Below are 11,788 nucleotides of genomic sequence, written 5' to 3'. Positions count from 1 at the left end.
ACAATGACCGTGCTGTCAGACTGGTCCTTCTGACAATTTCTGCCTTATGCTAGGCCACTGTGGGTCTGGTACCCAGCTCAGCAAGGACTGGTGTCTCTGTCTGCTCTTCCAGATGTCCATACTGAGGATATTTTGAGATCAGCTAGCTAAGAAGAAGTATGTAAAACTTGAGCCTGACTTGGCATAAAGAGATCTGGTTGAAGAATGGCAAAACCCTTTAAAAAAAAACCCTGTAAAAGCCCCAAAACTTTTCCTAGCCCTCAGAAGAATGATTTTGCCACCTAACTACTGTTTGCTGCATAGACCTGTGCTGCCGAGGTCACCCATTTCATCTCTGCACAAAATACAGAGTATCACTTAAACGTTTTTAGGAGCATCTTGATTGGCCTGAGAATGCATACTATACTTCTTGCTGGTGTCCTCCCCACATACACTCTCTATACAGAGTGGTGATCTCAATGCCTTTCCAAGGATCCATCCCATGTGCTCTGGCAATGTCATCTCGGGAAAGCAGCCCAATGCAGTACAGAAGAGCTGCTCTTCCCATAGGAAGGAGGAGGAGGTATCTGTTAGAAGCTGGCCCGTGTTTGTCATATCTTTCATGTAAGCTTGCTTTTCAGGTGCATTTGCATCAGAAAGGTCCAGTCTCGCAAAGGTCAAATGAACTTTTCTTGGGAGCAAACTGCAGCATCAAACTTTCCTGCAGGAAAAAGAAAAGGCATCTTTTCTCACTGAACGATTCAATACACAGAAGCAAGATATTTTTGCCCTTTGCCATACAATGTGACTTGAGACAAGCTGCCTCCCACATGAGGCCAAAAAAGAGGGCTGCTTTATTTTATACCTGTTATTACCCTCACAATGTTTCGTGGTAAGAAATTCAATCAAAAGAGAGGATTGCAAGTAAATCCATTGCTCGATGAACAACGTTTCATGAACACTGGCGTGACCCCAAGATTTACACCAGCTCTTGCTCTGACTCCCACCGGACCCTCCGCGGGGGCTTCTAGGCAGCCCCCATAGCCCCCCCCGGCCACCGCCCCCTCTACAGGGCAACCACCATCTTGTTCAGCATAGCCCTGGCGTAAGAGGCCCCGGCGCGGCTACGCGCAACGCCTCCCCACCCCCCCCAACGCGGAGACCCGCGGTGCGGCCGCAGCCCCTCCACGGACTCCCTCCCTACCCCCGGGGCGGGCCGGGCCCGGTGTGCGCTGCGCTGGGGAGCGCGGAGGAGGGCGGCGTGCGCGGTGCAACCCCGGCAAGGGCTCGCCTGGCGTTTGGGGCGGCCGGTCCGCGGTAGCGGAGGGCAGGTACCGCTGCGCGCCGCGGCGGGGGCGCGCGCGTGTGTGTGTGTGTGTGTGTGTGTGTGTGTGTGTGTGTGTGTGTGTGTGGCAAGGCGGGGCCGCGCAGCAGGCAGCCCCGCGCCGGCTGGTGCCATCTGGGAGCCGGGGCGTGGAGCGGAGGAGGGAGCAGGAGGGGGAAGAGCATCCTCAAGGCCGAGGATCCGTTTGTCTTCCTGAGCTCGGCGCCGGCAAGCGGGAGGCTCTTCGGTACCGGAGAAGTACCTTCGGATCGGCTGCCCTCCTCCTCGTTATTTGGTGGTTTATTTTTTTTTTAATGTTTTAAAATAATTATTTGTTTTGTGTGTTTTTGGTTTGTTTTTGAATTTTTTTTTCTTTTTTTTTTTTTTTTCCTTATCCTCCCTCAAATCCAGGGAGACGCTTCTTCGGAAGCGAGGCGAGCGCTGATTTTACGTAAATGGTGCTGTTCCGGGGAGGGCAGCCCCGGGCCGGGGGAGCATCCCCGGGAGCCGCTCGCCCTGCCTAGCTGCCGGGCCCCCTCGCTGCCGCTGCAGCCCTGCCTGAGATCCGCACCGGCATCGGCACCGGCAAGGGCGGGCGGCAAGCGGCAGCCGGCAGCTCGCAGCCCCGTCTCCCCGGCGGGTTTCGGCGCCTCCGCGAACCGGCTGCGGGGATGATGCGACTCGTCGGACCCCGGGGCAGGAAGGGCGCTATGTCAGGGAGATAACGCGCCTCCGCCAGCAGCCCGGGGACACTGTCGGTGCCAGCTCTCCCCCTCCGGGACCTGGCTGCCTGGCAGCCGCTCGCTTCTCGGCAGCCGGACTGGCAGCGGCGGCGGGGCCGGGGAGCGGCGGGGCGAGGCCCGGCGGGGCGGGGGAACGGCGACCGGCCGTGCCGGGGCACCCCGCCTCCGGGGGGCAAGCGCCCGGGAAGCTGAGGAGCTCAGGCGGCAGAGGAGGAGAGGAGGAGGAGGGCAGCGCCATGACTCATTTGCAGGCAGGTCTCTCCCCGGAGACTCTGGAGAAAGCTCGGCTGGAGCTGAATGAGAACCCCGACACCTTGCACCAGGACATCCAGGAGGTGCGGGACATGGTGATCACCCGGCCGGACATCGGCTTTCTCCGCACCGACGATGCCTTCATCCTGCGGTTCCTGCGGGCCAGGAAGTTTCAGCACTTCGAGGCGTTTCGCCTCCTGGCCCAGTACTTTGAATATCGCCAGCAGAACCTGGACATGTTCAAAAGCTTCAAGGCCACAGACCCGGGCATCAAGCAGGCTCTGAAGGATGGCTTCCCCGGCGGGCTGGCCAACCTGGACCACTACGGCAGGAAGATCCTTGTCCTCTTTGCTGCCAACTGGGACCAGAGCAGGTAGGTGCAGGGCCACTCGTACACCTTAACCCCTTCCTTTCACGGGCAGTGCATAGCAAAAGCTGTAACAGCAGATGGAGGGCTGGTGGGCAGCAGGGACACACCCGGCCCTACTCACAGGGGGCTGGGCAAAAGACTGGAAGGCAGGGGAAGAGAAAGAAGACAAGTATTTTGTGGCTTAGGGACTTTTCAGCCTTTCCATCCTTTAGGCTCTGAGTTTTGGGAGGGAAGTAGGAACTGTTCGAGTGGTCTTAACTGGCTGATAAGAGGTTTACACCCTCATGCCTTCCCTCATCTGAAGGTGAGCTGGCATGGTAGATGATGTGCTTACCTTCCCTGACAAAGGCTGGTTGTGATCCCTGTGCTGGGCTTTCTGCTTCAGCACACACAGAGCTGCTCAGGGGCTAGAGGAGAAAGTAGGAGACACTGTGTGCAAAATAAAAGTATTCGTCATGGCTTTTGAGCTTTAAAGTTTGCCTGTGCAGGAAGCTGAGGCTCTGAATCCATTCTCTCAGCCAAAGCAAGCTCTTCCTGAGCCACCTGGAACTGCCAGGATGGAGATAGAGTAGCCACTTCTTTTCCCCAGTAATGCTGCTCTGAGTGTGAATTCTCTGTGTAATAATAAGATCCAAGCACACAAAGGTTTAATAAGAAATTGAAAGAGGCTAGTGCTGTCCTCAGAACAATTTTTGCTCCTTTCTGAGAACAGTCTAGCCTGAAGATGACTTAGCAAGCTGACCCAAGAGCCATCTCCCATCAAGGCCCTTTCTTTTAGCAATTGTCTTGCTACAATGTGACAATATGTGGTTATTTTACATACCTCACTGGGTGTCCAGCTCAGTTTCTGCTTCAACATAAAATTACAACTGGCTTGATTTTCAGTAGGTGTAAACGAATGAAGCCGTTAATAGTAAACTCTAAATCCTCTAAATCCTCTCATTGTGAGCACTGCATGGCTACTCTAGGTTTCCAGCTTGAGACTGGGTTAAGGATCTGAAGCACTTCTTAGTGAGAAAACTTAACTTGCTGGTTGCCTTTACATGAACCCAAAAGGTCTTTTGTGCAGTCGTCACGGGCTGGGCACAGGCAGTGCTGAATGCTCAGTGCACATATCCCAAGCTCAACTATTCTGAAAGATGGGGTGTGCTTCAGTAGCTTGCAGTGCAGATAGAATAGCCAAAGTTTGGTGAACTGGCATACTTAAGCTTGCCCTTTAAGTGCTTGTTTGGGTAAGTGTAGCCAGCTGTGTGGGTATCCATTGCAGGAAGTGATCCCACAAGCTCCCTGCACCATTTAGTGTTGCAGCAAGGGATGAGTCTCCACGGGAGGGTTGCTGGTGCCCCATTTCTTTCCTTCTCCAGGGGCAGGGAGGCCACATCCATACTGCATATGAAGAGAGTTTCCTGGCCCTTGCTAGCCCATGATACGTGCCCAGAGAGTGAAAGAAAGCTGTCTGGCACAAATCAAAACTGCCCATGACCACTCTAATGACTAGAAAGTGAGGGTGAACACCGGGCTGGGGCCGTTGTCCTTTCCCTCCTTGGGTTTTCTGGCAGATGGAGCCAAAGAAGCTTAGTGAGGAAGTAGTGATGATGAGTCTAAGGACTGTCTGAATGGGCTTCATTTCCCACATCAGGACCTTCCTTATTTCTCATGTGAGGACCAGATCAACTGTTTATTTTAAAAACAGCTTCACAAACTCTTAAAAATCCCCAAATGAAGGAAAGAAATGGATGCTTAGGCCTATTATTAAGTCATACATCTGCCATGAAGAAGTTCCCTTGCTAAAGGTAGTTTGGCGTTATGGATGCTGATATTTTTCATTAATTAAAAACAAAAAACAACTTTATGTCACACTTCTCAGATGATTTGCTCCCAGTCCAAAGAACACCAGGAACAAGCAGTATTTAAAAAAAATTGTTGCCATGTGAAAAAAAATAGCATTATTTTTTGAATTTTGGGTGTCCTGATATTTAAACTACTTCAGATCAGCTGACACAACAGTAAATTTATAGTAACCTTTTTCATTTAATTAATAAATAATAATAATTGTAGCAATTAGGTACACCAGAGTACCTGATGTCCAGGTGTGCAATTGGGTGCTTATTGCTCTTCAGCACTGCCTGCCCACTGTATGCCTCTCCTCCAGAGCAATGGAATTGTTTCCCGACCACTCAGACAAAGGGGAAAGAGCTGAAGCCCAGCTGTAGGGAGTGGCTTGTTCCAAGGCATGAGAAAAGTCATTGGCAGACCTGGGAATGGAGCCAGGTCACTTTCTTTTCTAATTAATTTAGTGCCTTCCATTATCTCATGTTCAGCAGTTGAACCTGGGGACCACTGTGTCTGGAAGTTACTCCAGAGCTGATATGCATCATGTCTCAAGCTATGACTTAACTGACTTGAGATCTTGCAGTGTGTAAACCAGTGCTCCTCATACAGCAGCACTGATAGGATTATTTCTTGAAGTCTGTCAACAAGACTTCTTCATATGCTTCATAAACTGAGTTAATAGAGCACAACAAGCCTCCAAATTTATTGTGTGTGTACAACTTATTGTGGCCAGCATGTAACAATTAGAAATAAAAAAATCTAGTTTGTTATTTAAATGAATAGCAGAGATACTATAGATGATTTATATAGCATTGTCTGTCTGTGATTTACATGATTCCAGTTAGACAGAAAAGCGTGGGAGGCAAAAAAATCGTATGATAAACCAAGCATGTGTACTGTTTGTTATATCATTATATTAATGCAGGGCTTGAAAACTGTACCAGATGTCTTACCATCTGAACAGCGAAATCAGACATGTATTTAAAACAAACAAACCAAAAAAGACAAGGTGGAGGTTAACGCATGGAGTAACCTAGCAGCTTTTCAGTGGGACCCTGCCCTGTCTGTGCTATGGACAAAGGGAAGATAGGTGACATTCCTGCCAGGATACCACTTGGGGAGGGATCAGCCTTCCCTATTAGCTTCCAGATTGTTGGTTGTTAACAACATTTGATTTGTAGGTGTATATGTCATGTGTCCAGCTGGAGAAGTTTTTTTCAGTTAATGGCACAACTAACTGCAGCTCTGTGCAAGGGATCTGTTGTCGTGCGTGTTCTTCTATATGCTTTGTGGCACTTGTGCACAGATTTCCTAGGAAAATCAGTCTGTTTATTTGAAATCTTTCCCTGTATTAATTACCTCAGATCTTTTCCTAGAAAGTGCTATAAAGAAGTGCAGTAGAAAAGTGCAGTGATACCTAATTCCTCTCTGTGTCACAGTCCCCCAGTCAGCTCACACCATCCTCAGTGAATATGGAAATCCACTGAACCCCTTACCCTCAGCTCTGCTGTTGCAACAGATGAGTTACAGCAGGCAAAGACAGAGGCCACTGATTTGCTTTCAGAACTATGCTTTCATTTGCACAAGTTCTAGAAACTTTTCTTTTCCTCCCATTAAATGAAAATTCTCTAGATTTTAGGAGACTGGTATGTTCCTCAGCTCACTATTAACAACAGGTGATTTGGCAGGGTATTTTTCAAGCTCTGATGGAGGCAATGGGACAAAAAAACCATAGCAATTCTAACAGGAATAACATCTTAACAATAAAAAAATACATGGTTAATAAAGTCAATTTTTGTCTGGAAGAAATATCTTTCAAATAATAATTGTTAACTATTGCAAACACTGTAATGTTTTTCTACAGTTTCTCCTGTTGATTTGATGCTGTCTTTTTGTTGCCTAGCTTTCCACCAGGTATCTGTATCTACCTTTTACTACTTGTGTTTAGACTGGCTGTTGTGGCTAGGCATCTTTTCAATCATTGCTGATGTAAAATTTAGATCAGCTGAATCTTCATCTGAGTCTGTGACTGTTAGACATTGGGCTAACATAAGGAGTAATGGATGCTATTGAGTCTGAACCTAAAAGTTAATCTGCTAAAATACTTGAAGCAGTTTCTATTTTCTACACACTGGTCATGGTTTTTGTGTTTAGAGTAAGGGCTTCCAGAGCATGTTTCCACTGTTTAGGAATACCAGTAAGAGAAGTTTTGCTCTCCCATCTTTTCAGCATTCAAATTTGTTCCAGGCTGTCAAACAAAGGAAATAAGAGGCATCATTTCTGGGTGTTCCTTTATGATCTTGAGGGCTCTTTTTCATTGAAATTCTAAAAATATTAAGCCAGAGCAATAAGTTAGAAATAAGATGATGGCTCAGAGGCTTCACCAGCTTTCTCTTTTAAACCACAATGGCACAAGAGCTCATTTGAAAGAAGCTTTTACATGTCCAAATGGTGATGAGATTAAAATACATTTTGTGCAAAATGCATTCTAGGACCTTCAGGAGAGATGTGGTTTAAAATCAAGCAAATAAGGCATACCATTTATCTCTTCTAGTTAACAGTTTGCATACTGAGAGGCAGACTCATGTCACTCAGTTTTAATTCCCAGAATGAAATTTCTTGACATTGAGGGGAAGATGGCAGATAGAGATCGTAGGGAAACTCTGCCAGATCAGCTTATCTGTTGTTCAGTCCAAATGTGAATTGACTGGGACCAAAATCTGGTTAAACATATAGTGCAGTGGATACTACTCACCATCAAGAACTTAAAATATTGAAAGCAGCTGACAGCTGAATTTGACATGAGACCCTGCATTCTTCCTTCCTCTTCTCTTTCTGTTGGCCTGGTAGAAATCACAGTGGACATGAAGAGGATACTTAGTCCATAAAGATCATAGTGAAGTGCTACCAAGAGTTAATAGCAATGTCTGCCAGACTGTTTTCCCCAGAAATCCTTGGAAATACTTCAAATCTGTTTATGTCCCATTAAAAAAGTTGTCAAATAACTTTTTTTTAAAGGGGAAATTGTTTCCACTGTTAAATTATGAGAGAGTGGGATGCCCAGTTAGTTATTTGAGCTGTTCTGTTTTTCACACATCAAGACCTCATTGAGTCATTATCCTAGAAAGCTCATTGCTTCTGTGGCATAAATGGTAGCCATCCTGAAATATTTGAAAGAATCACTGTCAGTGTGGCTATTAACTTGCCAAGCCTTTCAGGTAGCAGAGTGTGTCTGCACACCAGTCACATCATGTGAACTCAGGCTGGGACCCACATAGAAAGGGAATCTTATGAGGGCATTATATATGTGGTAACATATTTCCAAATTTGTTATTCACCTTAGCAACTAGGCTGAAAAAGTTGTCTAAACTCTGTATTGAATTAAGCATGGTTCTATAAATAGAGGGCGTTAAATACATTTAAATTAACCATGAGTTCTCTGTTATCCTAGCAATTAGTAATACCTTGCTAGCTACCATGTATCCCATAAGTGTCTGCTTAAATAAGTGAATGAAGCAGAATTTAGCCACAAGTAAATAAGGATTTATTTCTGGAGAGCCTAACTCCAGATGGACTGCAGGAAATCAGGCTCAGCATACCCTACATACCTGAAAACCCTAGAACAGTCATTGTAAAACTGGGGCCAGGGCAAAATGAGTGGCTTGCTGTCCCCTGTTAACACAGACTGGTAAGAACAAAAGAGTAATGTCTTCCCCTCAGAATACTGTAGTCCCTTAAAATTAAAGGCTTAAAATGAAAAAATTCATAAAATATGTTGATTTTTTTTCTTTGAAGTAGAATGGCAGACAAAGCCATCTTGGACCAATTTTATTTCACACTCATTAGCTCGTCTCATTTTTCTAAATTTTGATTTGTTTCTATATGAAAGTAATTTCAACATGGAATAAAAGTTTCAGCAACACAACCCAGAGTAATTTTTTTCCACCTTCTTGTCACATAGCTTTTAAATTTCCCTGAAGTCCAGCCAAGGATGGAGTGTATTTTATGGAAGAGTCTGTGCATTGTGGTGTTGACATGAACAGTATTATCAATGAGGTGAAATGTTGTACAGTGCTGTGCTGGAGTAGATTAAAGATGAGTCTTTATGCAAATAACTTTGTGCTGCGTAAAAGCTTCTGTGTAGTTTTTTTAATGTTTCATTTGCTTGGGCTGTTCTGCTGGTACTTTCAGTACTCAGGTTTCATCTGTCACACTGGGTTTACGTTTCTGTCTTGCCTCAGCATGTGTCCAGAGTAAAAGCTGCTTTAAATATCCACTAATGGATTTGTCTTTCTTGTCTGGTTTTCTGTACTTTACTTAAGTATGGCATCAAAACAAAGAGAAGAGATCCATTATAGAATGAAGGATAGCTCCTGTCTTCCAACTAATTGCCCTGAAAGGTATTTGAGGGGGTAAGCTTGGTTGTTAGTGATGTGTCCTGGAATGTTATAGATACTTCAGATACTTTCCTCTGGCAGAAAGTGTTCTTGTTTGTTTTTAGCTACACTGTGTTCTTCAGGATTCATTTTCACTGAGAGGACAACCTTTGGTCTTTTTTAGTGGGTAAATATGAAGTATTGGCATTCTTGTTGTAGACTGTACTTCTTCCACTAAGAAAATCTTCAACAGGAGTTAGGGTGAATATGGTGATGAATATGCTGTAGAATTGTGGAGGCCCAGCCCTCCGATCACTGGTGACTCTATGGTGGCTGAAATCCTGGGCTCGTTGATGCCTGAGGGTTTTCCCTTTGACGTAAATAATTAAAAAATGTAATTAGGTGTATTTGTGATTACAAGGATATATCTATGTATGTATCACTTATAAGACATTTTTTTGTCAGTCTTAAAGACCTGATTTGCCTCATAAACAAAGAATCTTTATGTCTAATGCACCAGACTTGTAGTTGCCTTGTGCCACCAGGGAGCTGTTAATCCAAGGCATGGGGTTTCTTGAACTCCTTAGGGAGGACATCAGAGATCTAAATCAGAAACTTGGGACCCATCTTCTTGGGTTGGATGTAGGGCATTTTTAGCAGCCTTCTGCTTCATAGAACTCTTCTGAAGAGTGAGATCCTTTGAATAGGGCAGCATAAATGTCAAGTGGAGTTGACGTTAATTTTAGGATTTAAATATTTCTACTGTCTGTTTCTTGCATGAGCTATGATAGATGATATTCCTCAGACTGTGACATTAGCTACTCTCTCTATGTCTCACCTGATGTAATTGCCTTCCCAGTACAATGTTGCCCTTGGCAAGGCCTCTTATTTGGTGTATCTCCATCTAATTTCATGAAGTGATAAAAACCCAGTATTTTTGAAATGTTGTCCACTTTGTGGAGTTAATCAGGTATGTGGAGGCAATCTGAGCCTAGCCCTAACCCTGACCACAACTCTGAGCGACCCTCCCTCAGGCTAAGCATGTTCTTTAATCCTGATGGTGGTAGTCATACAAAATGCATGTTGTACAGGGAACTTCTACGTCACATGGTGGTCAGGTGCCCTCCACTGTCCATGCACCAGTGTTGCGTTGGATAGATGGACTGGTTTGCAGATACACACTAGGCAAACTAGGACCTTATCAGTGCCCATAAAACACAGCTACAGTCTTCATGCTGCCAAACACTCCCTACATACTTCCCATTATACATTCACAAACTCATTTGAGAAAGAGCCAATGAATTATTTTTCTCCAGGTCACTCTTTGCACTGAGGTTCTGAAGGTGTTTGGTTGTTTCAGCTTATTCAGGGGTTTCAGCAGCAATGGTGGCATTTTCCCCATGTGTCCAGAGGCTGGCCTAAGTGGAGCTTCTCTACCTGGAGAAGAGGGGAGCCTCAACTGTGTCATTGCCAAGACATGGGCTCCTTCATCCCAGCCCCTGTGTCCTTGGGAAAGTTTTCTTACGGTGGGCAGGCTCTCCATAGAATCATGAAAACTTTTTGGTTGGAAAAGACCTTTAAAATCATCAGATTGAACCATTAATCTTACCCTGCTGAGTCAGGTGCTAAACCATCTCTCCAAGCACGTCTACATGGCTTTTAAACACCTCCAGGGGTGGTGATTCACCCACCTCCCTGGGCAGTCTGTTGCAGTGTTTGATAACCCTTTCAAAAATTTTCTTCTGATACTCAGTCTAAACCACCTCACTGGTGCAACTTGAGGCCATTTCCTCTTGTTCTATCACTTGTTACATAGGAAAGGAGACTGACCCCCACTTCACTACAACCTCTTTTCAGGTAGTTGTAGAGTCTGATAAGGTCTCCCCTCAACCTTCTTTTCTGTAAACTAAATGGTCCTAGTTCCCTAAGATGCTCCTCATAAAACTTGGTTTTCAGATCCTCCAGGTTTACTTCACTCTGTCTACTGCAAAAAGTGTGTCCTGGCCTAGTGGTTCTTTGATGATCAAGTTGAACTAAGAATTTTAAGGATCCAGGTTTTGAATGTTTTTCTTAAAAACTGGTTTTAAGGCATGTTCTTTTTTCTCCCAACAACAAATTTCCATTTACATAAATGGACTTTTTTTTTCTGCCAAGAGGAAACAGCATTTCAGCACTTTGAGGATTTCCATAGGGAAAGTAAAGAAATATTTTCTTGTGGTGTTTTCTCTTCCAGTTGAAAAAATCTTAACAAAAAAGAGAAAGCATGCCAAACTTTCTGCAACCTTAGATGTCAGAAAAGCGAAGCCTTAAAAAAAGTTAAATCTCAGAAAAAAATAAAAAGAAGAGGAGTGAATATGAAAGGTTTTATCCCAGTCAACCAAATGAAATTCTAAACAGAGGAAGGATTTCCAAAATGAAGAAAAGAATCGTGTTAAACAGTGATTCCCCTTCTGCTTTCTGGGTAGAAGACATCCTCTTGTTCAGTTGTACTAGGCTGACATTAATAGAGTCCTCTTCTAGTCCCTTCATAGAAGTGCATACTTGGAAAGTTCACTGAGTTTTAGTTGGTGAGGAATCAGCTAGATCAGGTGGATTTCATTTGTGTTATTTACTTTTGCAGCTACTTTCATAATGTAGTTATGTACAGAACAGAACAGTGCACTCACATTAAAGCAAGTAGAATTTAGTGTAATTTAACCTAATTTCTAAATAGGAACACGTGCTCTTTGCTATGCATGCAGTATGGTGCCGATTTTTCAGGGGACTCATAATGATTTCTGTGTTTGATGCCATCATGGAAGATTTTTAGAGTCTTATTTAAAACTATCTGCACAAACACTGAAGATATAATTCTTTGTTTTCTTCCTGAAACATTTCCTCTTCTCATACTTTCTGGTTTACCTTTCTAATG

At 44.6% G+C, this 11,788-nt stretch overlaps 1 protein-coding gene across 1 annotated transcript in view; it reads left to right on the top strand.

Moving 5' to 3' along the window:
* Window positions 1-2,282: 2,282 nt before the first annotated feature.
* The window catches only part of CLVS2 (clavesin 2), a 49,576-nt gene continuing 40,070 nt past the window's right edge, over window positions 2,283-11,788 (top strand). Inside the window, exon 1 of the mRNA XM_008497329.2 lies at window positions 2,283-2,671. Coding sequence (XP_008495551.2) covers window positions 2,283-2,671 — 389 coding nt within the window. The remainder of the gene's footprint in view (window positions 2,672-11,788) is intronic.

Source organism: Calypte anna, chromosome 3 (genome assembly GCF_003957555.1).
Source record: "Calypte anna isolate BGI_N300 chromosome 3, bCalAnn1_v1.p, whole genome shotgun sequence".
Lineage (NCBI taxonomy): Eukaryota > Metazoa > Chordata > Aves > Apodiformes > Trochilidae > Calypte > Calypte anna.
This window is presented reverse-complemented; position numbering and strand designations above follow the sequence as displayed.